General features: G+C 44.8%; 1 protein-coding gene across 2 annotated transcripts in view; it reads left to right on the forward strand.

The window, feature by feature from the left end:
* PLPPR4 (phospholipid phosphatase related 4) overlaps positions 1-24,746 on the forward strand; it is a 61,718-nt gene that overhangs the window by 27,185 nt on the left and 9,787 nt on the right. Inside the window, exons 3-6 of one of the 2 annotated variants that reach the window (XM_075003401.1) lie at positions 10,402-10,531; positions 12,579-12,774; positions 19,754-19,811; positions 22,649-22,822. In XM_075003401.1, coding sequence (XP_074859502.1) covers positions 10,402-10,531; positions 12,579-12,774; positions 19,754-19,811; positions 22,649-22,822 — 558 coding nt within the window. The remainder of the gene's footprint in view (positions 1-10,401; positions 10,532-12,578; positions 12,775-19,753; positions 19,812-22,648; positions 22,823-24,746) is intronic. The other variant, XM_075003402.1, reaches the window with a different exon arrangement.

Here is a 24,746-nt window from a genome sequence, read left to right on the forward strand (position 1 = left end):
TTGTCACAGAATTCCAGAATGTCAGAGCATATAGTTTATCAGATACTTTACAAGTCTGATTGACAGTAGCAAAGCAAGAAGAATAGAGGCCTTGCACTACTGCAGCAACCTGATGCTGTGTCCTTCTCAGTCAGAACAACTACCCGTTTGGGTAACATAAAATACAAAGTCCCAGAAATGTTTTGGGTGAAATGGCACAATTTTTCTTTGCTATGGGCCAAGCTTTTGTCCCATAAATTACCTAAGAAAAAAAACATATTCACAATCTGCTGATTCTGCCAGCCCTACAGCCCTATCTAGCTGATGCATCCAGATCTCTGGAAAGACATCAACAAGGTTCACTGAATCTACCACCCCAAGTAGTCTGTTTTGTTTCCCTGGTTTCCCTTCTGTATCACAAGGTGGACTGTCTTTCAGGTTTTCTCCCCATACCAAACATCCCCTGATGATTGACAAAAGCTATTTAAGATTCTGCAAAGTTTTAATGTAAAATCCCACTGCTTGCTCCTGGACAAAGTCTTAGCATTATAATGGCAATACTGAGATGAATAATAATGTTATAAACTCTTTTGTAATTAGCTCTTAGCTAATAAAACTCTATCTCCCTCGACCATTGACTTTCCCATATACTGACGCAACCTTCACCGCATTTATTGTGCTCTAGGGGAAGAAAGGAAACTCAATTAAGACCAAATGTGTGGTCAGCAGGGAGCTGATTGCCCAATAGCTGCTTCCTGTTTAATTTCCTCTCCTTTGCATACGGGGGTTTCAATGAGATAGTACAATGCATCACCAATTGTCTGATGGTTTCATCAGGTCACAGTTTTATTTGAAAAAAAAAGGTTTTAGCATTCAGGGTAATTGCAAATCTTTTGAATCTCACCTTATGCAGTGCTGTTTTATTGGATCTTCAAATAAACAATCTGAATCTGTTCTGAGATCAGAAGTGCCCATTCATATCAGTGCAGTGTTAATTCTGAATGCTAACAATAATATAAATGCCATAAATGCCAACATTAGAGCGGAACAAAAATTCTTCTTTGAGTGGTCCCCGTGGGTGCTCCACAATAGGTGTCGGGCTTGCCCAGCGCCGCAGATCGGAAATCTTCCAGCAGTTTCTCCTGGATCGCGCATGCGCCGGCGCGTGCCGCCCCCCTGTGCGCCTCTGGCCGCGTGCACAATCCGGTCCCCGCCAGTTCCTTCTCAACCGCCATCGGCTGCAGATGGAATCCACTCAGGCTAAGGCCAGAGTCAGATTACTTAGTGGTTTTTTTCCATGTGTAATTTGTTGTTTTCGGTTATTAAACAAAAAAAAAAAAAGAGAGAAAGCAAAGACAAAGAGAATATCAGCAAAAAAAAAAAAAGGAAAAAGAGAGGAGCGGAGAAGAGGAGAGCGGACGTGAAGGCCATTTAGGCCGCCCGCTGCCGCAGACCGGTGATCGCTATTTGGGGTGGAAAGGCACGGATTAAGTGCTAAGTACCCTATTAACAATAAAGGACTCACCGCAATGGCCTCTTCAGGTTTTACAAAGCGGGAGTCATGCCGTGAAGCTATGCCGGCCTCCGTGGGGCCTAGCGAAGGCATCCGATGCCTGGGGGAATTACGGCTACCCAGACGCGTTCTCACTGTGCTAAGCTCACAGTCAGGGCCAGGAAGGACAGAGCGATGAGGCGTAAAATGCTCTTGTTGATAAGGCTCTCCAGCCGGATTTGCTGGAGAAGCCTCACCCAGAAGGGCCCTCTGGGTTGCATAAGAGGAGGGTAGTTTTTCTCTGACCCCCTCAGTGCAGAAATGGAGGAGACTCTCCCTGGCTCGATCCTTGCCGTGCGTTTGCAGCGAGCAGGACGAGCGGAGCACACAGCCACCAGCCGCATACTCAGGCAAGCGGCAGCGCGGCAGTGCACGTGGCAGAGGCTGAGCCTCTGGTTATACAATAGCTGGCACGCGCGGCGCCTAGAGTGTCAGCCAGGCAAGCGCCGGAACCAGCGGCATCGCCACAGGCGGCACAGACCCCCGTGGCACCAGCGGTGCAGGGGCGCCAGGCATGGAGCCTGCAGGCACTGGAGGAGGATACCCACGTGGCACTGCAGCTGACGGTGCCGAGCGCAGCGCTGACAGCGGGGCCGAGATCCCCGGCATGGGAGGGGGCGGTGCCGGCCCTGCAGCGGAGGGGCAAGGCAACATCAAAAACCCGGCACCGCAGTCCATCTCTGGACAGGGCTGCGCTGCTGTTAGCACCAGCCCTCCCCCTGTGATACACACGCCGCACCGAAGGCCTGTGTCTCCACCGGCCGATCTGGAAAAAAAAAGAAAAAAAAAACTCCTTCTCCATTCCTCCAACCAGCGTCACCATGGCTTGGGCCACCTTCACCCATGCTGCCATGGTCGTCCTTATCATGCTGGACACAGACAAACCACAGGCCTACACCCAGGGGCAGGTCCCCCCCCCAGCCGCTCAATACCCCCGTGGGCACTCCCGATCAGGGACGGAAACACAGTTGTCTCAAGGGGAGTTAATTTTAGAACCCCGAGACTTTCCTTCACAGTCCTCCAGCGAGCAAGTGTATCATCGACCGCAGGAGCCCGAGGGTTCGAGGGAGGTTTACCCCAGTGGTTCCTCCTCATCCTCCCCAGATGAGGCCATGGCCCCGGGGGATGTCTCTCCCCCGGATGAGCTTAAACAGTTTCAGGAGCTGTTTAAAAGGGTGGCTTTCGTGCAAGACATTCGAACGGCAGAGGTGCAGGAGAAACATCACAAACTCCTGAAAAATTTGAGACCCCCTGGCTTCATCCAAAATTGCTATTCCGCTGGACGGAGCCATTCTGGAGTCAGCCACTACTATATGGCAGACTCCGGCCTCTGTTCCGCTTACGAACAAGAGAGCGGATAAGAAGTACTTCATCCCGGCAAAGGGCATGGAGTTCCTCTTCAGTCACCCACAACCAAATTCTTTGGTGGTCGAGTCGTCCCAGCGGAGGTCAAAGGCTTCTCAGTACAAATCGGGGGATCGGACAAAGATGCTAAGAAGCTAGAGCTGTTTGGCAGGAAGGTATATTCCTCTCCTAGCGAACCATAATTTTGATAATTACTCCGGGCTTACTCCCATCATGGATCCACTTCCGGAAGATAAAAAGCCGGTGTTAAAGGCGATTGTTCAAGAGGGCTACGCAGCATCGCGGATGGGAGTCCAGATTGCCCTGGGCGTGGCGGACATGGCGGCACGTTCAACGGCTACAGCAGTGGTCATGTGCAGAGAATCCTGGTCCCAGACGTCGGGTGTCTCGAGGGACCTACAGGCGAAGATCGTGGACCTTCCCTTTGATACACAAAAGCTGTTAGCAGACTCAACCAACTCGGTCCCTCACTCCAGTAAGGACTCGAGAGCTACACTTAGAACCTCAGGCATTTATACTCCCCCATACAGGTGGGAAAAATTTTATCCTCAGCAAAGACGCTACGCTCACAACCACAGCATGCTCAATATCAACGGGGCTACGGCCAAGGGCGCTATCAATAGCGGCAACAGTACAGAACTCCTAGGCAACGTTCTCAACAAAGCCGTACACCCTCGGGTCAGGCCCAAAGGCAACAAGTTTGATGGGTATGTCGGAGGCTGCACTATCAATACCCTCGCTCAATGCCACTCTCATCTCATGTTCTATCATCGCCTCAGACTGTTCCACTCCCAATGGCAAAAGATCACCACAGACATATGGGTACTGGAGATCGTAGCCACGGGTTACGCGATCCCCTCCCAGTCGCTTCCACCGACGAAGCCTCCCACCAGGCCTCACCTCAGGGACACTGCCACGAGGCGAGGCTCAAGCAGAAGGTGACTCACCTTATGTTCATAAGGGCGGTGGAAAGAGTGCCGGAATAATTCCAGGGGAAGGCTTTTATTCACGCTACTTCCTACCAGGGAAGAAAACAGGACACTGGAGACCCATCTTAGATCTTCGGGGCCTCAACCATTACTTGCACAAGCAACGGTTTCGGATGATCACAGTTGCCTTGATACTCACGGCACTGGACGATGGAGACTGGGTTGCAGCACTCGACTTAAGAGATGCTTACTTTCATATAACAATCCACCCGGCACACAGACGCTTCCTTCGCTTCACGGTCGGCCAGGAGTGCTTCCAGCACAGGGTTCTTCCGTTTGGCCTCTCCTCGGCCCCCAGAGTCTTTACCAAAACCCTGGCAGTGGTGTCAGCCTACCTGCACAGACAGGGGGTGTTTATTTTTCCCATATCTGGGCGACTGCCTGCTATAAAGGACCTCGAAGGCAGAGGTCTCACGCATGATACGCGTCACAGTGGACACGTTTTTCTTCGCTGGGCCTAGTCATCAACCTCGCAAAGTCAAAGTCCAAACCCACACAACATATAGAGTTCATAAGGGCACGCATAAACTCTATCACAGCAAGGGCGTACCTACCCGACACCCGCTTCCGCACAATCAGTTTGCTGGTGCAAGTCATTACATACAGCCCCACAGTGCTGGTCTTTAACATGCCTACAGCTGCTGGGCCACATGGCGGCAGCGACGTTTGTGGTACAGAATGCCAGGTCGCACATGTCAAGCCTGTAGCATTGGCTGGCGAGCGTTTACAAACCGGCATCCCACACTATCCAGAGGGTGGTGTCGCCCACAACAGAGGTGTGCAGATCCCTGGCGTGGTGGGAAAACCCCGAGAATCTGCTAGTGGGGGTGCCTTTTCACCAACCGCAAATTTCTATTTTTCTTACTACCAACGCCTCCCACATGGGATGGGGAGCGCACATCGGCGACAAGGTAACACAAGGGCTATTGTCCCCTGCGGAACAGACACTGCACATATCCATACTGGAGCTCAGAGCAGTGTTCAACGCCTGCAAACATTTTCGAGATTACCTACATGGCAAAGTAGTTGGGATTCAGTACCGACAATACCTCCACTATGTTTCTACATCAATCGACAAGGGGGATCACGATCCTGTGCCCTATGTGCGGAAGCACTCCGATTGTGGAATCGGTGCATCGCCAACAACGTAACGTTGAAAGCCTCGTACTTGCCGGGCGCTCACAACGTGAATGCAGATCAGCTGAGCAGGCGCTTCGAAATCACGCACGAATGGCAGATCCGCTCCGATCTGCTACAGCGCATTTTTCATATGTGGGGGTTTTCCCCAGATCAATCTGTTTGCCACCCAGTACAAAAAAAAAAAAAGTGTCCCCAGTACTGCTCCAGGGCAGGAGTAGGGCGGGGGTCCCTGGGGGATGCATTCATGTTTTCATGGAAGGGCTCCCTACTTTACGCGTTTCTCCTGCAGCGCTTATCCGCAAGGTCTTGCACAAAGCCAGAAGGGAGAGAGCTCGCATGATACTCATAGTCCCTCTTAGGATCGGCAGCAATGGTTTCCCTTGCTTCTGCGCATGTCGGACCACCCACCGCTCCCTCTACCAGTGGCGCCGGACTTACTCACGCGGGCTCAAGGGTCCATAGTGCACCCGCACCCTCAGGGTCTGCACCTACAAGCATGGCTAATCCATGGCTCAGCTCCTTAAAGAGCACATGTACGGAGGGAGCACAACAAGTCCTGGAATGTAGCCAAAGGACCTCCACCAGGAGGACTTACAAGCAGAAATGGACTCGATTCACAGCCTGGTGTTCCGCCAAGCAGTTAGCTCCTCTTGACGTTCCTATACCTGTAATACTAGAATACTTATTGGACCTCAAGAGAGGCGGGCTGTCTCTATCCTCGCTAAAGGTCCACCTCGCCGCTACATCAGCCTTTCGGCATACAGAGGAAGGGCCCACAGTATTCGCCCATCCTATCGTTACCAGGTTCTTGAAGGGGCTGGTAAACCTGTACCCCTCCTCAGAAACCACTTCCACTATCGTGGAATTTGGACTTGGTGCTCAGCATGCTATCGGGTCCACCTTTTGAACCATTAGCCACAGTTCCCATACGTCTCCTTACGATAAAAACAACCTTCCTCCTTGCAACTACATCAGCCCGCAGGGTGAGTGAGCTCGCGGCAGTGATGGCAACGCCTCACTGCACAGTATTCTCAAAGGAGGTGGTAACCTCAAGGCTGCGCCCAGCCTTTGTTCCAAAAGTCTCTTCGGAGTCCAATCTTAACGAGCCAATAGTTTTACCCTCGTTTTACCTGAAGCCTCACAGCTCCGGCAAGGAGGCACGCCTGCATCTCCTAGATGTGAGGAGAGCATTGGCCTTCTACACAGACAGAACTAAGTCCTTCCGGAAAACGGAAAGGCTTCTAGTCTCTCTTGCTCCCGGGTCAAAAGGAGAAGGTCTGTCTTCCCGGAGAATCTCAAAGCACATTGTGTCCTGTATAAAAATGTGCTTCGAACTTCGAAAGACTCCTTTGCTGGCCCCGCCCAGCGCTTACTCCACCAGGGCGGTGGCGGCATCAACAGCCTTCTTCAAGGGCATTGTGTTAACAGACATCTGTAGAGCGGCGACCTGGTCATCCTGTGACACCTTCGCCAAGCATTATGCCTTGCCTCGGGTTTTCTAAGAGGATACCCGTCTGTCGACAGCAGTCCTCTCGGGGGCAAGCTACACATAAACCGATTTCCCACCTCCTTACTTCGGTTACTGCTGGGTAGTCACCTATTGTGGAGCACCCACAGGGACCACTCGAAGAAGAAAGGGAAGTTACTCACCTGTAGTAACGATGGTTCTTCGAGGTGTGTCCCCGTGGGTGCTCCACCACCCGCCCATCCTCCCCGCTTCGGATCTCTGTATAGTGTTTTTCAGGAGCATCCGAGGCGGTTGGTCAAGGAACTGGCAGGGACCGGATCGTGCACGCGGCCGGGGGTGCGCAGGGGGTGGCGTGCGCCGGCACATGCGCGATCCAGGAGAAACTGCTGGAAGATTTCCGATCTGCAGCGCCGGGCGAGCCCAACACCTATTGTGTAGCACCCATGGGGACACACCTCGAAGAACCATCGTTACTACAGGTGAGTAACTTCTCTTTTTTAGCCCAAACATGTAGGTGAAAAATAAAAATTCATTGAATCACAGGGCTGGAATGGACCTCAGGAGGTCATCTAATCCAGCCCCCTGCTTCAAGCAGGATCATCCCCCACTAAGTCATCCCAGCCAGAACCTTGTCAAGCTGGGACTTAAAAACCTTAAAATCCACCACCTCTCTAGTCAACACATTCCAATGCTTCACCACCCTCCTGGTGAAGTAGTTTTTCCTAATATCCAACCTACACCTCTCCCTCTTTAACATCAGACCATTACTCCTGGTTCTGCCATCTGACACCACTGAGAACAGTTTCTCACCATCTTCTTGAGAGCTCCCCTTCAGGAAGTTGAAGACTGCTATTAAATGACTCCTCAGTCTTCTCTTCTGTAAACTAAACAAGCCTAAATCCCTCAGCCTCTCCTCATAGGTCATGTGCTCCAGCCCCTAATCACTTTTGGTGCCCTCCACTGAACCTGCTCCACATCCACATCCTTTTTATATCCAGGGGTTCAAAACTACACACAGTTTTCTAGATGTGGCCTCACCAGTGCCAAATAGAGGGGAACAACCACTTCTCTAGAAATGCTCATCCTAATGCACCCTAATATGCCGTTAGCCTTCTTGGCTACAAGGGTTCAATGTTGACTCATATCCAGCCTTTCATCTACCATAACCCCTCGGTTCCGTTCTGCTGTACTGCTGCTTAGCCAGTCGGTCTCCAGCCTATAATAGTGCTTGGGATTCTTACACCCCAAGTGCAGGACTCTACGCTTCTCCTTGTTGAACCACATCAGATTTGTTTTGGCCGAATCCTCCAATTTATCCAGGTTACTCTGAATCCTGTCTTTACCTTCCAACATATCTACCTCTACCCCTAGCTTTGTGTCATCCTCAAACTTGCTGAGGGTGCAATCCAGTCCCTCATCCAGGTCATTAATAAAGCTGTTGAACAACACTGGCCTCAGAACAGAGCCTTGCAGCACTCCGCTTGAAACTGACTGCCATCCAGATATTGAGCCATTGACCTGTTGGGCCCGACCTTCAAGACAGCTTTCTATCCATCTTACAGTCCATGGATCCGATCCATATTTTCTTAACTTATGGGCAAGAATGTTGCAGGCGACTGTATCAAAAGCTTTGCTGAAGTCAACGTATATCACCTCCGCTGACTTCCCCATGTCCACAGAGCCTGTTACTTTGTCATAGAAGCTAATGAGATTGGTCAGGCAGGACTTGCCCTTGGGGAATCTATGATGGCTACTTTTGATCACTTTCTCCTCTTTCAAGTGCTCCAATATGGATACCTAGAGGATCCCCTCCATTATTTTCCTAGGGATTGAGGTAAGGCTGACCGATCTATAGTTCTCTGGATTGTCCTTCTTTCCTTTTTTAAAGATGGGTGGTACATTTGCCTTTTTCCTGTCATCTGGGATCTCTCCCCATCTCCAAGATTCTTCAAAGATAATAGCCATTCACGTTAAAGCACTTGGCAGAACAGACACATATCTGCAAAGTTGTTTTTTAACAAAATATAAAAAAAATGTCTAAGTATCTTGATTCAATATTTTGGTTAAAGGAAATAATTTCAAATTAAAAACTGAAATATTTTTGAGAATTTTCAATTTGATTTAAAAATATATAGAAATGTTAAAAAAATCCTTAAAAATGAAACAAAATATTGAGTTTCAGGCTGAACAAAACATTTAATTTGACTTTATTTATTTATTACTTTTCCATTCTTCACAAGTTTTGACCCAAACTGGCATTTTTTGTTTGATTTTCCAGAATTTTATTCAAATCAAAAACAACTGTTCACACATCTCTGGTCAGCAATGCTGACATAACTATTTTACTGCTGAGACTTTTAGTAGAAACAACAAATAAACTGGAGTTTGTGAAATTTAGGACCATGGCCATGAATTCCAAAAAGTAACATCATACTTTCCTCCATGCAAGTTGGTGACTTGCCTTGGGCAAGCCAACCCTGATTACAGAATGAACCACTTGAGAGTAATTAGGTAGGGACTTTCGTAAGAGGAGCCATAGGCTGCTGTTACACTAACACGCTCCCATCGCAGTTGCTGTGGTAATTAGGCAATTCGAAGCAGGCTAATGAGGTGCTGACATGCATATTTAGTGCCTCATTAGGATAATGGCAGCTGCACGAATTTCGAAGTGCAGGCTTCAATTGCAGATTAACAGTGTAGATGGGGGCAGCTTCGAAATAAACGTCCCACTTTGACACTCCCTTACTCCTATCTAGTTCTTTGGGAGTAAGGGAATGTCAAAGTGGGGCAGTTATTTCGAAGCTGCCTCCATCTGCACTGTCAATCTGCAATTCAAAGTCTGTTTGCACAGCTGCCATTATGTTAATAAGGAGCTGAATACGCACACTAGCGCCTCATTTGCCTCCTTTGAATTGCCTCATTACCATGGTACCTCCGACAGGAGAGTGGTAGTGTAGCAGCAGCCTTACTAAGGGAGAAGCTCAGAAATCCCTAGTGAGATTGCAGTCAGTGAGAGAGGCTGCTGCAGGAAGACGCTCATACTTGGGGAACTGGAGGGGCTGAGAGTAGCCTGCTAACACAGGAGAGAGTCTACCCACATCAGGGAAGGTTAACTGTGCCTGCCTGGAGGGAAGATTTTTGTATTCAGTTTTGGACTGTAACTAATAGAACAACCCCTCAGGAGGACTGTTGTGATAAGGTTGGAAAACACCATGTGGATTTTATTTGGTGAACCAAGAAAGGAAATGGAGGTGATGGGCTGTGTACCAGGCAGGATTGCCCTGAGGGCACCACCATGGCATGAGGCACTTGCTCAGCTGCACCCCTGCTTTCTGCTTCCTAGCTCTACTCTAACACCTCTGTAGGTTTGCTCTGCCCCTAAGGGCAGGACACGTCTCTGCAGTGGATCTGGTTAAAAAAACGAGCCTGTTACACAATTAAGGACGAACAAGCAGGTGTGCAAGTTTTGGCTGCCAGCATGGCCAAAGGTTACCCAGGTAGCCAAGGGCTGAGTGCTGCACCTCCCCCACCCCACCCTGAAGTGCTATGGGAGTGTGATGGCTCATCACCATTTATGATGCAACATTTTCTAATTACTGGTTTTTATATTATCATACACTGGGAGGCCCCAAGCAGGGCGAGTGTTCTAAGCCCTAGGCACTACACACACACTACAGAAACAAGCTCCCAGCCCCACAGAGCTTATGTTGTTTATATTTAACGTCAGTGTCATCATCTAGCCTGCCCACACTCAGGAGAATTTGCATTTTTGAATGTTTTCTTACAGATGTAAATCCTAGAAAGGGAAGTACACTTCCAGGAATGCTGTTTGTTCAGGCCTCACAGTCCAGTCACTGTCTGCTGCATAACTGCTACCTGTGCCATGAATCTCTCCTTTATTATTGCAGATAATGGTAGGAGAAGGAATTCTCTACTGTTGCCTGTCTAAAAGAAGAAATGGGATTGGAGCCGAGGCCAATATTAATGCAGGAGGCTGCAACTTCAACTCTTTCCTTAGAAGAGCTGTCAGATTCATTGGTGGGTTTTGTGTGCTAGTTATCAAAAATGCCTTTTGTGATATATTTTTAATTTTAATTAGGTGGTTTTTGCATTCTGTCAAACAGCCTTTTAGGACAGTGAAAGGTGGTTATTGGCACATCTCCTATCCTTCCAAAAAGTGCAAGAGAAACTGTCGAATGGTATCGCAAACTAAAACCTCTACTGTCCATTTTTCTCATTCATCTATTACATTTTCATCAGTGTTGCTAAATCAACAGTTTGGATTACCATTATTGCCCCTCCCAACACTGTCTTCTTTTAAAGTCCATTTAATTGTTAACATACATGGGTTTGGCAAGGAATGCTTTTACTTCACTCTCTAAAATGAATCACTATTCATGAGCAGCAAAATAGAGACAGCTTGAGCTGGTAGCCCAACCAAAAACCATCAGTGTCGCTGATATTCCACGTGTAGACGGTATGTCAGGCTGGATTCACAAAAGGACATAGGTGTTGTAGAAGCCCTCCTTTAGCCCAGTTTTTCGAATACTCACAGGGAGGTGGGGCACCAGTACTTCAATCTCCCTCTCTTTCTGGTATCTTTCAGATGAGGGTCCTAACTACCAGACTATAGGATTATTCTAACTGTCTCTGGCCCTATTAATGTTTAATTACTCTGTTATATAGTTAAAGTGGGACAGTGTCAATAGGAGACATGAGAGCCCTCCCCCAGCCTCTCAGAAGAACAATTTGTCACCCTAGGGTTAAAACACTATTCTGAGAGGTGGTAGGTTTAAATTCCATCTCCTCATCAGGAAGAGGGAAGCCTGGAGCCATAGTCTTCCACACCCCAGGTAAGTGCTCTAACCAGTGGATTAAAAGGTCTACTGGAGAGCCTCCACCTTGGCTGTTTTGAAGAAAGGTATGTGGCCTCATTTATACTTGCCAAATAGGTGCTCTTTTCACCTATCTTGTGTGGAGACCCTATCTTCCACTGGTTGTGAATCACTCTGCACTGTGAAAAGGAGATAGGCATTGGGACACAGACTGGGATAGCATTGCCCATACTAAGAAATATAGGTGTCTACAGAACTTTTACTGCAAAAACTTAGGTACAGCTTGGGCACCTGCCGGGTTTGCTTGCAGCTGAGCAGGAGATTTGTGAATTGCAATAGCACTTAACATGTAACTTGGTTGCCTGAATCTGTGGGTTAAGAGCCTCAGTACTTGTCTACCTCTCTCTTATCTCCTGGAAAATGGATGAAAGTTACCAGACTTGTTTCACATAAGCCATTGATAAGAAGGTAAATGGGTATTTTCTTTTGTTTTGTTTTTAAATGATTGGTGTCCATCACTAGATTGGAATTAGCAAGTTATTCTTTGCTCTGAGTGTAGAATGAAGAATGCTGGTGAGGGCTCAAAGCACCATCTTCAGTGATAGAGAAACCTTGCATGAGCAGATGCAGAGCAGTGGCAAGGCTAAAATAGCCACCAAGGAGGGCTGCAAAGTTGCCCCATATCCTGTGGTATCCCATCTAAGTGGGCCCTTCTCTGACTCTATACAAAGCAAGCTTTGGAGGTATCTGGATTTCACCCTTAATTTGGTCCCTGAACTTGATCTTTCATTTACATGGCATATTTAATCATTCATGATAAAGCAATAACTCACCCTTCTTCCAGTTCTCCGGGGGGTGGTGACAGGGACGGGGAAGCTACTTTAAACTGCTTGTAGATCAGGGAAACAAATCTATATACTACACAAAGCACAATAAAAGGCACACCAAAGCAACCACATTTACTTGAACTAGGTCTGTCTTGGGAATTTGGTGTTCAAGATATTAGTTCTATGAATCAGTAACAAAAAGAACATTTAGAGGAAGACTGGATTTTTCAGTAGATAGACTCATCACAGGAACAGAGGGGTAGTCGTATTAGACTGTACTCTTACAAAATAAAGCAGCAGAAATGCAACACTTTAAAGACTGAAAAAATGATTTAGTCAGTGATGAGTGTTTGTGGGACAGACCCACTTCATCAGCTCAATTTCATTTCTAAGTTTAACCAGCTCTGTTGTTTTACTTTCCAGGCGTTCATGTCTTTGGCCTTTGCTCTACTGCTCTCATTACTGACATCATACAGCTGTCAACAGGATACCAAACACCATATTTCCTGACTGTATGCAAACCTAACTACACATCCCTAAATGTGTCCTGCTCAGAAAATTCTTACATTGTGGAAGACATTTGTTCAGGGTCTGATCCCGTAATCATCAATGGAGGAAGGTTAGTTCCATCTTTCAGTGTGGAATGATTTTTCCTTACATACTTGCTTTTAAATGACATGGGCATTGACTCTTATTTTTAATTGTCAGTCCACCTATCGGACTTAATTAGTAATTATAACCAGCCATTATCATTCATCAACAACTTCACTGGACTGGTGGTGCCTCAGGGGGGAATGTAGTAGGATTTATGGATTTGGGAAGACTTGCCAATTTGTCTTAAAGTTTAAAGATAAAGGTTTGCATGTCTCCCAGGTTAACATGAACAGTTTGAGACAGAGTGTGTTTTAAGCTAGAGGTGAGTTTTGGGGATTTTTGGTGATTACACAGACAATACTTTTAGCAGCACTTATGGTTTGTTTATTTTAGCAGCATAATGGTATTAAAGCAGAACTTAAGAGATACAAACTGAAGATGTTTAATTCGTCAATATCTGGTTACAAACAGATTTTACTTCATGTTATAACAACTAATACAAGTCATGGACTTATGGTTTAAACTTATGCTATACAAGCAGGGTGCAATACTCACTGTCTCCTCTGAACCCTGTAGAAGTCGAGGCCTGCTCTCTGCAATTGGTGAGGAAGGTGTTATTGGAGTGGGTAGAATTCAAGTTAAAGAGGAAAAACAAAATGTTGTTTTAAGAATAGTGGTAGCAAGGATAACAGAGATAGCAGAGATGAGAGAGAGAGACAGAGACGACCAAGGTGAAAGATACACCTCTGGTGCAGATCCTGTCTAGCACACCTTCACCATGCAGCAAGGGGTTCTTACACCCATTTTGCCTTTGGTACTAAATACTGATGCTAAATTAAGCTCTGATTTCGTAGAATCTTTAACAATCAACAATACCCCACGTTTTCCCATGACCTCAGCATGTATGTATTCTATAGTTAAGGTCAGACAGGTCAAATTAGTAATGTTAAGACGTATGTAAATCTTCACTGGCTGTGATGTTTTTCTGATGCGAGCTGGTGTTCAAGCTTCCCCCACCTCCCTTGGCCGGAAAGGTGTGCCAGCACCAATTGAATTCAAGTACAGGCCACTTCATGGTGTTTTTCCCTCGACTTCTTATCAGAAATTGGTCTTGAGAAACTAAGTTTTCTTGCAAACAGGGTGAAAGAAGAACATTTTGCAAAAAGCCCCACATGCCATATTTCACTGGCAGGCTGCTGGCATTACTGGTGACATGAAAGATAGATAAAAAGAAGTAGGCCTCTCTGGACCTAAGTTAGCTATACTATGATGGCTTCTTAATATATGGCTATAGTAACACAAAGCCTTACCCAAACTACATTTTAAACTATAATTAAGCTAGCAAAGGCTACACTGGTCACATGGTTTGGATGTCTGCTCAGCACCTCCCAAAACAGATTCTGTTTTCTGAGTTGGAGGACGGACAGAGGAGCATTGAGAGCCAGTAGATGTGATATAAGGACATGCTGAATGCACATATGAAGAAGGGCAGCATCAGTATCGACACTTAGGAGAACATTCACCAAGAGTGTCCCCAGTGGAGAATGGTTATTGCTGAGGGACTGGCACAATTTGAAGGGTCCCGCTGCAGTGCAGACAAGAAAAGGAAGAGAAGAAGGAAAGAGCATCAGAAATTGCCCCATGCCCCTCCAACAGCTACCAACCCCTGCCCTTTCTTTGAGAAGATCTCTGGCTCCAGAACTGGGTTGATCAGCCATCAATGGGCTCACAAATAGGAGGGTGACATGAAGATGTCCTAGTTTTCAACTGACCAGCAAGAGAGGTATTCTTGGTCCTGCCTCATCACAGATGGCTAGAATACATGACTTCCAAAGGCTACATTTCTATCACTCTACATTAGCCAATTCTTCACTTAGCTCTTTCCTGCCCCGTTAAGCCTACACTATCACCTAGGCAGCTCTGATTCTGCAAGGAGACCCATGCAGGCAGTATGTGCATAGAATCCCACTGAGTTCCTTGGGGCTCTATATGAGTCCGTTGTTCCACCCTTGCAAGATCAGGCTCCAAGGTATTTCTTTATCCTCAAATGTGCCACGTACTGTTCTGTGCTTGCTGTTCTTATGAGTCCACTGGGTCAAATGCCTTTTAGACATTTCAGAAGAGTACTTCACATCTCACTTTGCATGTCATTACCCTTAATCCATCAGTTTCACATGAATATTTTATGAATATTTTATAAAGCCACAGTGCCCAGTTTTATTCAGCTGATATTTCTTCAGAAATATTATGATCTTATCTCATATTACTATCCCTATATTATGCCAGGCAATAAGATTGTATTGATGACTTATAATTTCCTGGCTACTCTTTAATTATTATTTTTCATTCCTTCAAGTCCTCCTTCACTCATACTGGAGTGGTCAGATATCAGTTATTGGTCCAACAGACGTTTCAGTCCTTTGTATCGGGGTTTCTGGTTTAATCTCTCTATCCTTAAAGATGAATCTGACTTCAGTGATTTTAAATTGTACACATCTTGTTTTTGTGGGGTTTGTGTCATTATTCAGCTGATAGTACAGATTAATTTTCTCTATTATCCAAAAGTGGTCCAGTGGCTTTCCTCATGAATCTCTTCCCCTGTTGGTAGTCCAAGTGCTTTTCCATAATTGTATTGTTGTCACAAGTGAGTGCTCTCCTTTTGTTAGTTCTAGTTTTCTTAATCAGTTTTATACCCTGAGAGTTTTGTTTCATAATCCTCTTTATCCTCTTTGCATTGTGTGTGTTTTTACACTCTGCAACTTACATGAGCTATTTTTCCCTCTGATAGCTGTCTTAGTTTTCCCCCCATGTTTATATCTAATATCTCCAACTGGCAGCTCATTTCCTGTCCTCAGAATAGTTTTTTTCTTTCAGAACTCTGAATTTCTGTACCACATTAATACTATGTGTCATATTTTCCATACTCAAAGAGCCATACTTTTTAGCTGAAATTAATTTAAGTTTAAAATTAAAACATAGTAAAAAGAAGGAACAAAAGTAAAGTCTCTGACTGACCCCTGAGCCATCTCCTTTTTATCAGTCTGCATTTGCATTGAATGCAAAGAAACGAAAAGTCTAGTAAAAAAGAAAATAACCCATAACACAATGACAGAGAGATACATGAAAGTGGTAAAATTACAAGCCAGATGTGAACACTGCCAAAGTTTAGAGCACTGAATGTAGTGCTGTGTTTAGGACTCTCTCCAGTGAAGCCTGTCTCTGTGTTCATTGGCACAGCTGACTCTCTGACATGGTTTCTTCCACCCAAATGGGGAAGAAGCTGAGTGGCTTCCACGGTGGCCTTTGGAAGCTCCATATCCTGGTGAAGGAAGATCTTTGTCTTTCCCATGCCGCTTGTAGTACTCACGGATAGTCTGTGTGAAAGGCTCTCAAAATTTACATAGAATCCAATGTTTAGAACACTCAACTTACTATTGAGAAATTGAGACCAACAAGAAGTCCTGTGGCACCTTATAGACTAACAGATATTTTGGATCATAAGCGTTCATGGGCAAAGACCCAGTTCATCAGATGCATGAGTGTGGGGGCGGTTTCAGAGGGGTATTTAAAGAGTGGAGTCCCAGTAAAAGGGAGGGCCAGAGCTGACAAGGTCTATTCAGCCAGGGTAGAAAAGGCCCTTTATCAGTAGAACGTATGAAAAGAGGAAAAAACAGGTCAGACAAGGGGCGGGGAGGGCGGTATGGCCCATTCTCAGTCTAATATGGAGATGTTAACACCTAGGGCAGAGAAGCTCCTTTCGTAAGGTGCGAGCCACTCCCAGTCTCTGTTTAATCCTTGATTAATGGAGTCAAATTTGCAAATAAATTGCAGCTCAGAGATTTCTCTCTCCATTTGATTTTTGAAATTCTCACTTGTTTCCATTTGGCCAGAGTCAAAACAGAAAAGTTTCTTGACACAAATGCCCCAGTTCAGATGAGTGGTGTTGCACTCATACTAGTTCTGAATTTGGTCCTAGTGTTCATTTACATAGAATTATTTAGAGAAGACAAAGCAAAATGTAGAAAACGATGCAGCCTCACAAAAGAAAACAAAGTCATTAATTCCCCAGGACATAGCATAGAACACAAAGATTTCTTAGCGTTGCTATAGCATTCTAAGGGAAGCATATTTATGACAATAAGTTGAAATATTTTCTATTTATAGTGTCTCTTTCTAAAGGTCAAAGCTGTGCTGTTTCAGTTCATCTTCTTCAGATCTTTAACTAGGATTCTGGTGGAGAACCCTGGTTGCGTGTGTGTGTGTGTGTGTGTGTGTGTGTGTGTGTAGGTCCTCTCCTGCCCTTGTGACTTTTTTTATTCTCTGCAGAGAAAAGGAGGTTTTGAAATGCACCATAAAGGGACAAATGTCAAGATAGTCAAAATATCAGATGTGACAATTTTATTTAGGTACTGCTATTATATTCTGGCTGTGAATGTACTTAAATAATAGACACTAAGCTACACATTGTAACTTTCATGCTCCTTATAGCCCTTATTTGGGACCCAATCCTACAATGTGCTGAGAGCACTGAACTCTGTCATCTGAGGACCTCCAGCATATTGCAGAATCAGGCCAAAAATCAGAAGTCTTGGCATCATCAAGGAGGCCCTATTTTTAAGTCCTGCTGCTCTGCTCCTTTAACTGTTGGGTGAAGGGGCTGGATTACTCTGTCCTGAAATACTTTCTCCAAATTCCTTTGCCATATATCAGCCTGTCGTGTCAGGAAATATTAGGAACTGACTTGAAGGAACCAGGAGACAGAGCAAATAAAGGTTCAATATGCCTGCCTATGTAAGACAAGAAAGCTCCATTGTTACTTTGCCTTTTTCACAAGTTATATAGGGAGGAATGTGGAGAAAGAAAGCACAGAGAGGTCTCTGTGCATGTGCAGGGGAAGACTTTTAGGGGGATGTCAGAATGCAGCAGAAATCAAGCCTTCTTGGTAGTCCTCCAGGCCACCTACATTATTTCAGGAAGCTTTCTGGTTTCCATACTATTAACCTTATTTATAGACTCCCATTTCTTATACGTAGCAAGGCAGCTTTGTGCTATTCTGGTGGTGTAAAACAAACATTCAGTAGCTGTGTCTACACGTGCACGCTACTTCGAAGTAGCGGCACTAACTTCGAAATAGCGCCCGTCGCGGCTACACGCATCGGGCACTATTTCGAAGTTAACTTCGACGTTAGGCAGCGAGACGTCGAAGTCGCTAACCTCATGAGGGGATCGGAATAGCGCCCTACTTCGACGTTCAACGTCGAAGTAGGGACCGTGTAGATGATCCGCGTCCCGCAACGTCGAAATTGTGGGGTCCTCCATGGCAGCCATCAGCTGGGGGGTTGAGAGACGCTGCCTCTCCAGCCTGTGCGGGGTTCTATGGTCACCGTGTGCAGCAGCCCTTAGCCCAGGGCTTCTGGCTGCTGCTGCTGCAGTGGGGGATTCATGCTGCATGCACAGGGTCTGCAACTCATTGTCGGCTCTGTGTATCTTGTGCTGTTTAGTACAAGTGTGTCTGGGAGGGGCCCTTTAAGGGAGCGGCTGGCTGTTGAGTCCGCCCTGTGACCCTGTCTGCAGCTGTGCCTGGCACCTTATTTCGATGTGTGCTACTGTGGCGTGTAGACGTTCCCTCGCTGCGCCTATTTCGATGTGGTGCTGCCCAACGTCGATGTTGAACATCGACGTTGCCAGCCCTGGAGGACGTGTAGACGTTATTCATCGAAATAGCCTATTTCGATGTCGCCACATCGAAATAGGCTACTTTGATGTAGGCTTCACGTGTAGACGTAGCCAGTCAGTGCATCTTGGCACCAGAGGAGATCTTCTGCTTAGGGGTGGTTCTCAACCTGCAGCTGGTGGGCTGCTTGCAGCCCCTCAACACAAAGCTGCAGTCCATGTGCCATCCTCAGGGCCATTCAGGTAGGATTGGTTGCTGCCCACAGTGGTAAATAGGTTGAGAACCACTGGCTTGGGATGATCCTTAGCTGTTGTAGTGCCACTGTAGTAACTCCTATTCCATTTACCATCCTGACTGCCTATAGCAGTGGGCACAATTAGGGAAAAAAGCATGTGACCCCCAACTCTCATGTCCCAGGAACCCCCACCTAGTATTAGAGCTCCTTGGCAGCAGCCACAATTTAGAGCAGTGCCCAGGAGTGGCGTTCAGATGGTCCAACATTTGGAGAAGCACGGTGGCTTCCTGAACTGTGCTGAGGACTCTTAGGCTGCAGCTAAGCATCTGAGTGACAAACTTCACCAGCTGTAGAATAATGTTGTTGATGAAGTTATTCAAAAGCAATAAAACACCATCGTTTGAGTAGCTCTGTAGACAGCTAAACAATATTCCTCAAAGAAATCATTCACTTTTTTTCCCTCAGTCAGAAGTACATATATTGATAAAAAAAGAATAAGGTAGATAATGTGTAACAGTCCTCTTCTTTAATAAGCATTCAAGTCACCAACCATTGAAAGAAAGACTTAATCAAATATTAATCTGTTTACTGTGTGGGATTTTTTGAATGAGATTTTTGAGGTTCTCTCTGTGGACCCTGATCCTGAGAGGTGCCGCATACCCAAAACACCCACTATTAGTTCTTTCCTACCAAAAAAGAAGTTCCTATAAAGTCAATGGAATAATTAAATGATTTATATGAACAGACGTTTGTCGAATGGGGCCCCTCATGAACAAATATCCAGAAATTTAATTATATATATTTGTCCCTTTGAAAAATATCAGTAAGCTCAAAGTTCACCACATCTAATTATTTTTTAATATCAGAAATGTCTGGCTGTTCAATATTTAAAACAACATTTTATTAACTCAGGTCTTAGTAGATCCCTTCTCCAGAATACAGTAAGAGGATTTAGGGAAAAAAGTAAGAGATTATTTATTTGCTTGTGATTTGTAAGTTAAAAAATATCTATACCAGTCCATGTGTTTTTTTAAATGAGCAGTAGCACAGTGTATTTAAACTGAGAAGTGTAATTTGATTGTCCTTCCTTGGCAGAAAGTCATTCCCTTCTCAACATGCAACTCTGGCAGCCTTTGCAGCTGTATATATTTCGGTAAGTAATCTACTCTGTTCCTTATTCATTTGTACTAGAGAAAAGTCAGAATATCATTTACTGTTTAGTTTGAAATGACTTGTCACCTAATGTAGGAGGGAAATAAATAAGCTCCTATACTCTGAGTCTGACAGCAAAATTAAATTACAAATAGCTATAATAAACTCAATATTACTATAAAATATACAATAGGGACACAGTAGTTCCAAATAATTTGTCATCTAGCAACATTATCCTTTGTATTGGAGTGTAGCATTAAAGCATATTTAACAACTTCTTATAAAGTAATATTTCAGTTTGCAGTTCAAATAACACTTAACATATCCTGACTTTTTCCTTCCTCCTACTGTACTTCAAACACTGCACACAGTCTCTAGACACTAAGGGACAAATTCATCCTTGATTTACCTGCATTGACTTCAGGGGAGATACATCAGGAATGTGTTTGATATGAATAGTTCCACTGATATTTACCATAGGAGTGCCTGGCTAATTTAGAGTTAATTGTGCCTTTATTGAATGTTTAATTTTTTTTTTAAAAAGGAGGAGCACTGGTCACAGGCTAAGAACTAAGCAAGATTCAAACTCCAAGTGGATGTTTTTGTGAACAATAAGAATATCTAGAGTTAATGCTAAGAGGATTGGAAGCAACATCTCATGCTTCAGGGCTTTAACCAATTTCTGTAGACTTTTTGTTCTGTGTTTATACAGAACCTAGCACATTGGGGTCCTCATCCATGACTGGTCCTTCTAGGCACCACTGAAATGCAAACAAACGTTAAATAATAACCAACATGACTGATTAAAATGAAATCTTCATGTGGGGCAGGAGAATGTTTTCCCCACATCTGCTGATGGCGGGGTCTCTTGCATCTTCTTCTAAAGTACAGTTTCTTAACTTTTTGAAGTTAGTGATTCCAAATGCAAAGCCAAAATATTCATCATCCTCTTACACTTAATGTAAAAATAAGAGGAAAATATATATTAAGGATAACCACGATGAGTCTATACAAATTAACCGCAGCAAAGGGTCCTGTGGCACCTTATAGACTAGCAGAAAAGTTTTGAGCATGAGCTTTCATGAGCACAGACTCACTTCATCAGATGCTGGTCTTGCAAATCTGCAGGGCCAGGTATAAATAAGCCAGAACAAGGGTGGGGATAACAAGGTTAGCTCAGTCAGCAGGTCAGCAGTCAGCAGTTGATCTGGAGGTGTGAACACCAAGGGAGGGGAAGCTGCTTCTGTATTTAGCCAGCCATTCGCAGTCTTTGTTTAAGCCTGAGCTGAGGGCATCGAATTTGCAGATGAATTGTAGCTCAGAAATTTCTCTTTGGAGTCTGGTCCTGAAATTTCTTTGCTGTAGGATAGCTACTTTTAAGTCTGCTACTGTGTGGCCCGGGAGATTGAAGTGCTCTCCTACAGGTTTTTGTATATTGCCATTTCTGATATCTGATTTGTGTGCGTTTATTCTTTTATGTAGAGACTGTCCAGTTTGTCTGATGTATATAGCAGAGGGGCATTGCTGGCACATGATAGCATAAATTATATTGGTACCACAGTCACTCTAACTCAGGGACCCATCCATGCAACAAACCTCGTTGCCACCTCTGCCCACATATCTACACCAGCAACACCATTACAGGACCTAACCAGATCAGACACACCGTCGTGGGTTCATTCAGCTGCACATCTACCAATATAATTTATGCCATCATGTGCCAGCAATGCCCCTCTGCTATATACATCGGACAAACTGGACAATCTCTACGTAAAAGAATAAACGCACACAAATCAGATATCAGAAATGGCAATATACAAAAACCCATAGGAGAGCACTTCAATCTCCCAGGCCACACAGTAGCAGACTTAAAAGTAGCTATCCTACAGCAAAGAAATTTCAGGACCAGACTCCAAAGAGAAATTTCTGAGCTACAATTCATCTGCAAATTCGACGCCCTTAGCTCAGGCTTAAACAAACACTGCGAATGGCTGGCTAAATACAGAAGCAGCTTCCCCTCCCTTGGTGTTCACACCTCCGGACCAACTGCTGGTAGTAAGCCTCACCCTTGCTGACTGAGCTAAACTTGTTATCCCCACCCTTGCTCTAGCTTATTTATACCTGGCCCTGCAGATTTTCAAGACCAGCATCTGATGAAGTGAGTTTGTGCTCACGAAAGCTCATGCTCAAAACTTTTCTGTTAGTCTATAAGGTGCCACAGGACACTTCATTGCTGTTACAGATCCAGACTAACACGGCTACCCCTCCGATACTATAAATTAATCGTGTGCGTGGTTACGCATTTGACAGACAGTACTTGGCCATGAAGGCTAAGGGAAGTGGAGAAGCAAGATTTGTTTCTGTTTTAGATTATTATAAAGTCTTAATCACATCACGAATGTTTTTGGGACACTGACCTAGGCTTAACCCATTGGCTTAGGAACACTGTTCCCAAGCATCTGGAACTAAGAAGTCTCAAAAATGCTCTATTAGATGGACCAGCGTCTCATTCAGTAGGACAGTTCCTGTGCTCCATAAGCACTATCACCTTAGCTAGTTACACTTGCAATGTACCAAATCCTTACTCAGTCCAACTTGCACTGTCTTGAGTGAGAGTTTGACTTGGCTAAGGACTTGGGAAGTGGACCCATTGTGACTAAAGATTTTTCTAAAGCAGCTGAATGGGTTTTATCAAGAATGAAAAAAAAATTACAACATTGGTGCTAAAAAATATACCCGGCATTCCTTTGTGTTCAGTTGAAGAAAAAGTACATGAAATAAAGTCATGCCCTCTTATGTCAATCTGGCATTTCATAAATCACCTTTTTTCTTTTCAAGATGTACTTCAATTCTACTTTGACTGACTCTTCCAAACTTCTGAAACCTCTTCTCGTCTTCGCATTTATCATCTGTGGAATTATATGTGGTCTGACACGTATCACCCAGTACAAGAACCATCCAGTTGATGTTTATTGTGGTTTCCTAATAGGAGGAGGAATTGCTCTCTATTTGGTAAGTACAGTATGAATGTGTTTTAAGTTTTAGAAGGCAAGTACTTCTTGATCACATAAAGTCATTCTGACTGATGATAAAGTAGGTTTTCAACAATGGACTAAAGGAGACCATGTAGGTGTCGTTTCTGGAGAAAAACTGAGTAAGAGGGAATAGGAGGCAGCTATCTCCATTTGAAACTGATGCCTGTAATAGGGATGAGACCCCAACTGGGGTGCCCTTATGCAGCAGGCTTCAGCACAACAGATGTGCCATCCTCAGTTGCCCTTTTCTTTGCCCATGAAAGGAACATGCATTTTTCAGTGACCAACATGAATTCCCACCTCTAGGCATACATAATTTATTCGCAAGCATCTGTTTCCCCAAAATCCTTGAAGTAAAATCATTCTCCGCAGACCATAGTAAGCATGTAAAGCTACAACACTTTTTCCATTCTCCTCCTTGAGGACAAAACTAATGTGTCTCCCACCTAAGAGTCGATATCAGCACTGTGTTCCCGGTACTTTTTTGTCTTATTTTAAGACCTTCCTTTCCTGGCCATCTACCTGGGAATGATCAGTCTAAGGGCTTCTATCCTAGACACAGGACAGTAACTCAGTCCTTTTCAGACTCCCAGTACTGGCTCTCCAGCTCAAGGAGGTTAGCCCCACCACTGGCCAACCAGCCCCGTCTCCCTCCTCATTCCACAGAGGGCCTGCTGGACTTTCCATTCTTTGCAGCTTCTCCGCCAAGAAGCTCTCAGCTGACCCTTTCCTTGCTCCTCCAGGCTGTGCTATAATGTATAACATGACTATTAAAAGGAAATGTAATTTAACATTGTACAGTACATGGAAACAGCTCTAAAACAATACATGCTATTTGAAAGTATCTTGTGACTTTTCTATCCAAACACTTGCAATTAGTACTGTAGCTAAAATAATAGGAGTGTCATGAGCAAGATATGAAGTCATTCTTCTGCTCTCCTCTCTGCTCATTAAGCCTCAGCTGGAGTCTTGTGTCCAGTTCTGGGAACCACATTTCAAGAAAGAAGTGGAGAAATTAGGGAAGGTCTAGAGAAGAACAACAAGAATGATTAAAGCTCGAGAGAACATGGGCTGTGAGGGAAGACTGAAAGAACTGGGCTTGTTTAGTTTAGAAAACGGAAGACTTAGAGGGGACATGATAGCAGTTTTCACGTACCTAAAAGAGGGTTACAAGGAGGAGGGGGAAAAATTGTCCTCCTTGGCCTCTGAGGTCAGGACAAGAATCAGTGGACTTAAACTACAGCATAGGAGGTTTAGGTTGGACATTAGGAAAAACTTCCTTAACTGTCAGCATGGTAAAACATTGGAATAAATTGATTTGGGAGGTCATGGAATCTCCATTCCTGGTGATATGTAAGAGCAGGTTAGACAGACATCTATCAGGGATGGTCTAGACCAGGAGTCTGCACCCTGTGGCTCTGGAGTCTCATGTGGCTCCCAATGGTATAATTGTGAAGTTAAATATATATATAATGTGTGTGTGTATATCCTTTCTGATTATTTTCGATAAATGGTGAATATCTAGAAGCCCAGAAGTGAACAACTCACATCTAAATAGCAAACAATACGTGATCTCAAAACATTGGATAACGCCCCCTAGCGTCCTCCAGAGAGAGAGAAGGTTTGGGAATGAAAGTCAAGACAGTGGTACAAACACACACATAAAGTGTGAGGAAGTAGAATATGTAAAAAGTTTGCGAACATCCTGCAGTAAACATGCATTGCATAACAAATTAGTGTGTGTGTGTGCACGCGCACACATGTGCGCGTGCTGTTTTTAAAGTATGGGTTACAAAAAGTGTGGTTTGAGGCTATTTATTGAGGACCAAACATGCATTGCAGCTCTTAAATTACTGAATTTTTTACCAAATTGGAAAACATGGCTCTTCTTGCTATATTGG

Source organism: Carettochelys insculpta, chromosome 9 (genome assembly GCF_033958435.1).
Source record: "Carettochelys insculpta isolate YL-2023 chromosome 9, ASM3395843v1, whole genome shotgun sequence".
Lineage (NCBI taxonomy): Eukaryota > Metazoa > Chordata > Testudines > Carettochelyidae > Carettochelys > Carettochelys insculpta.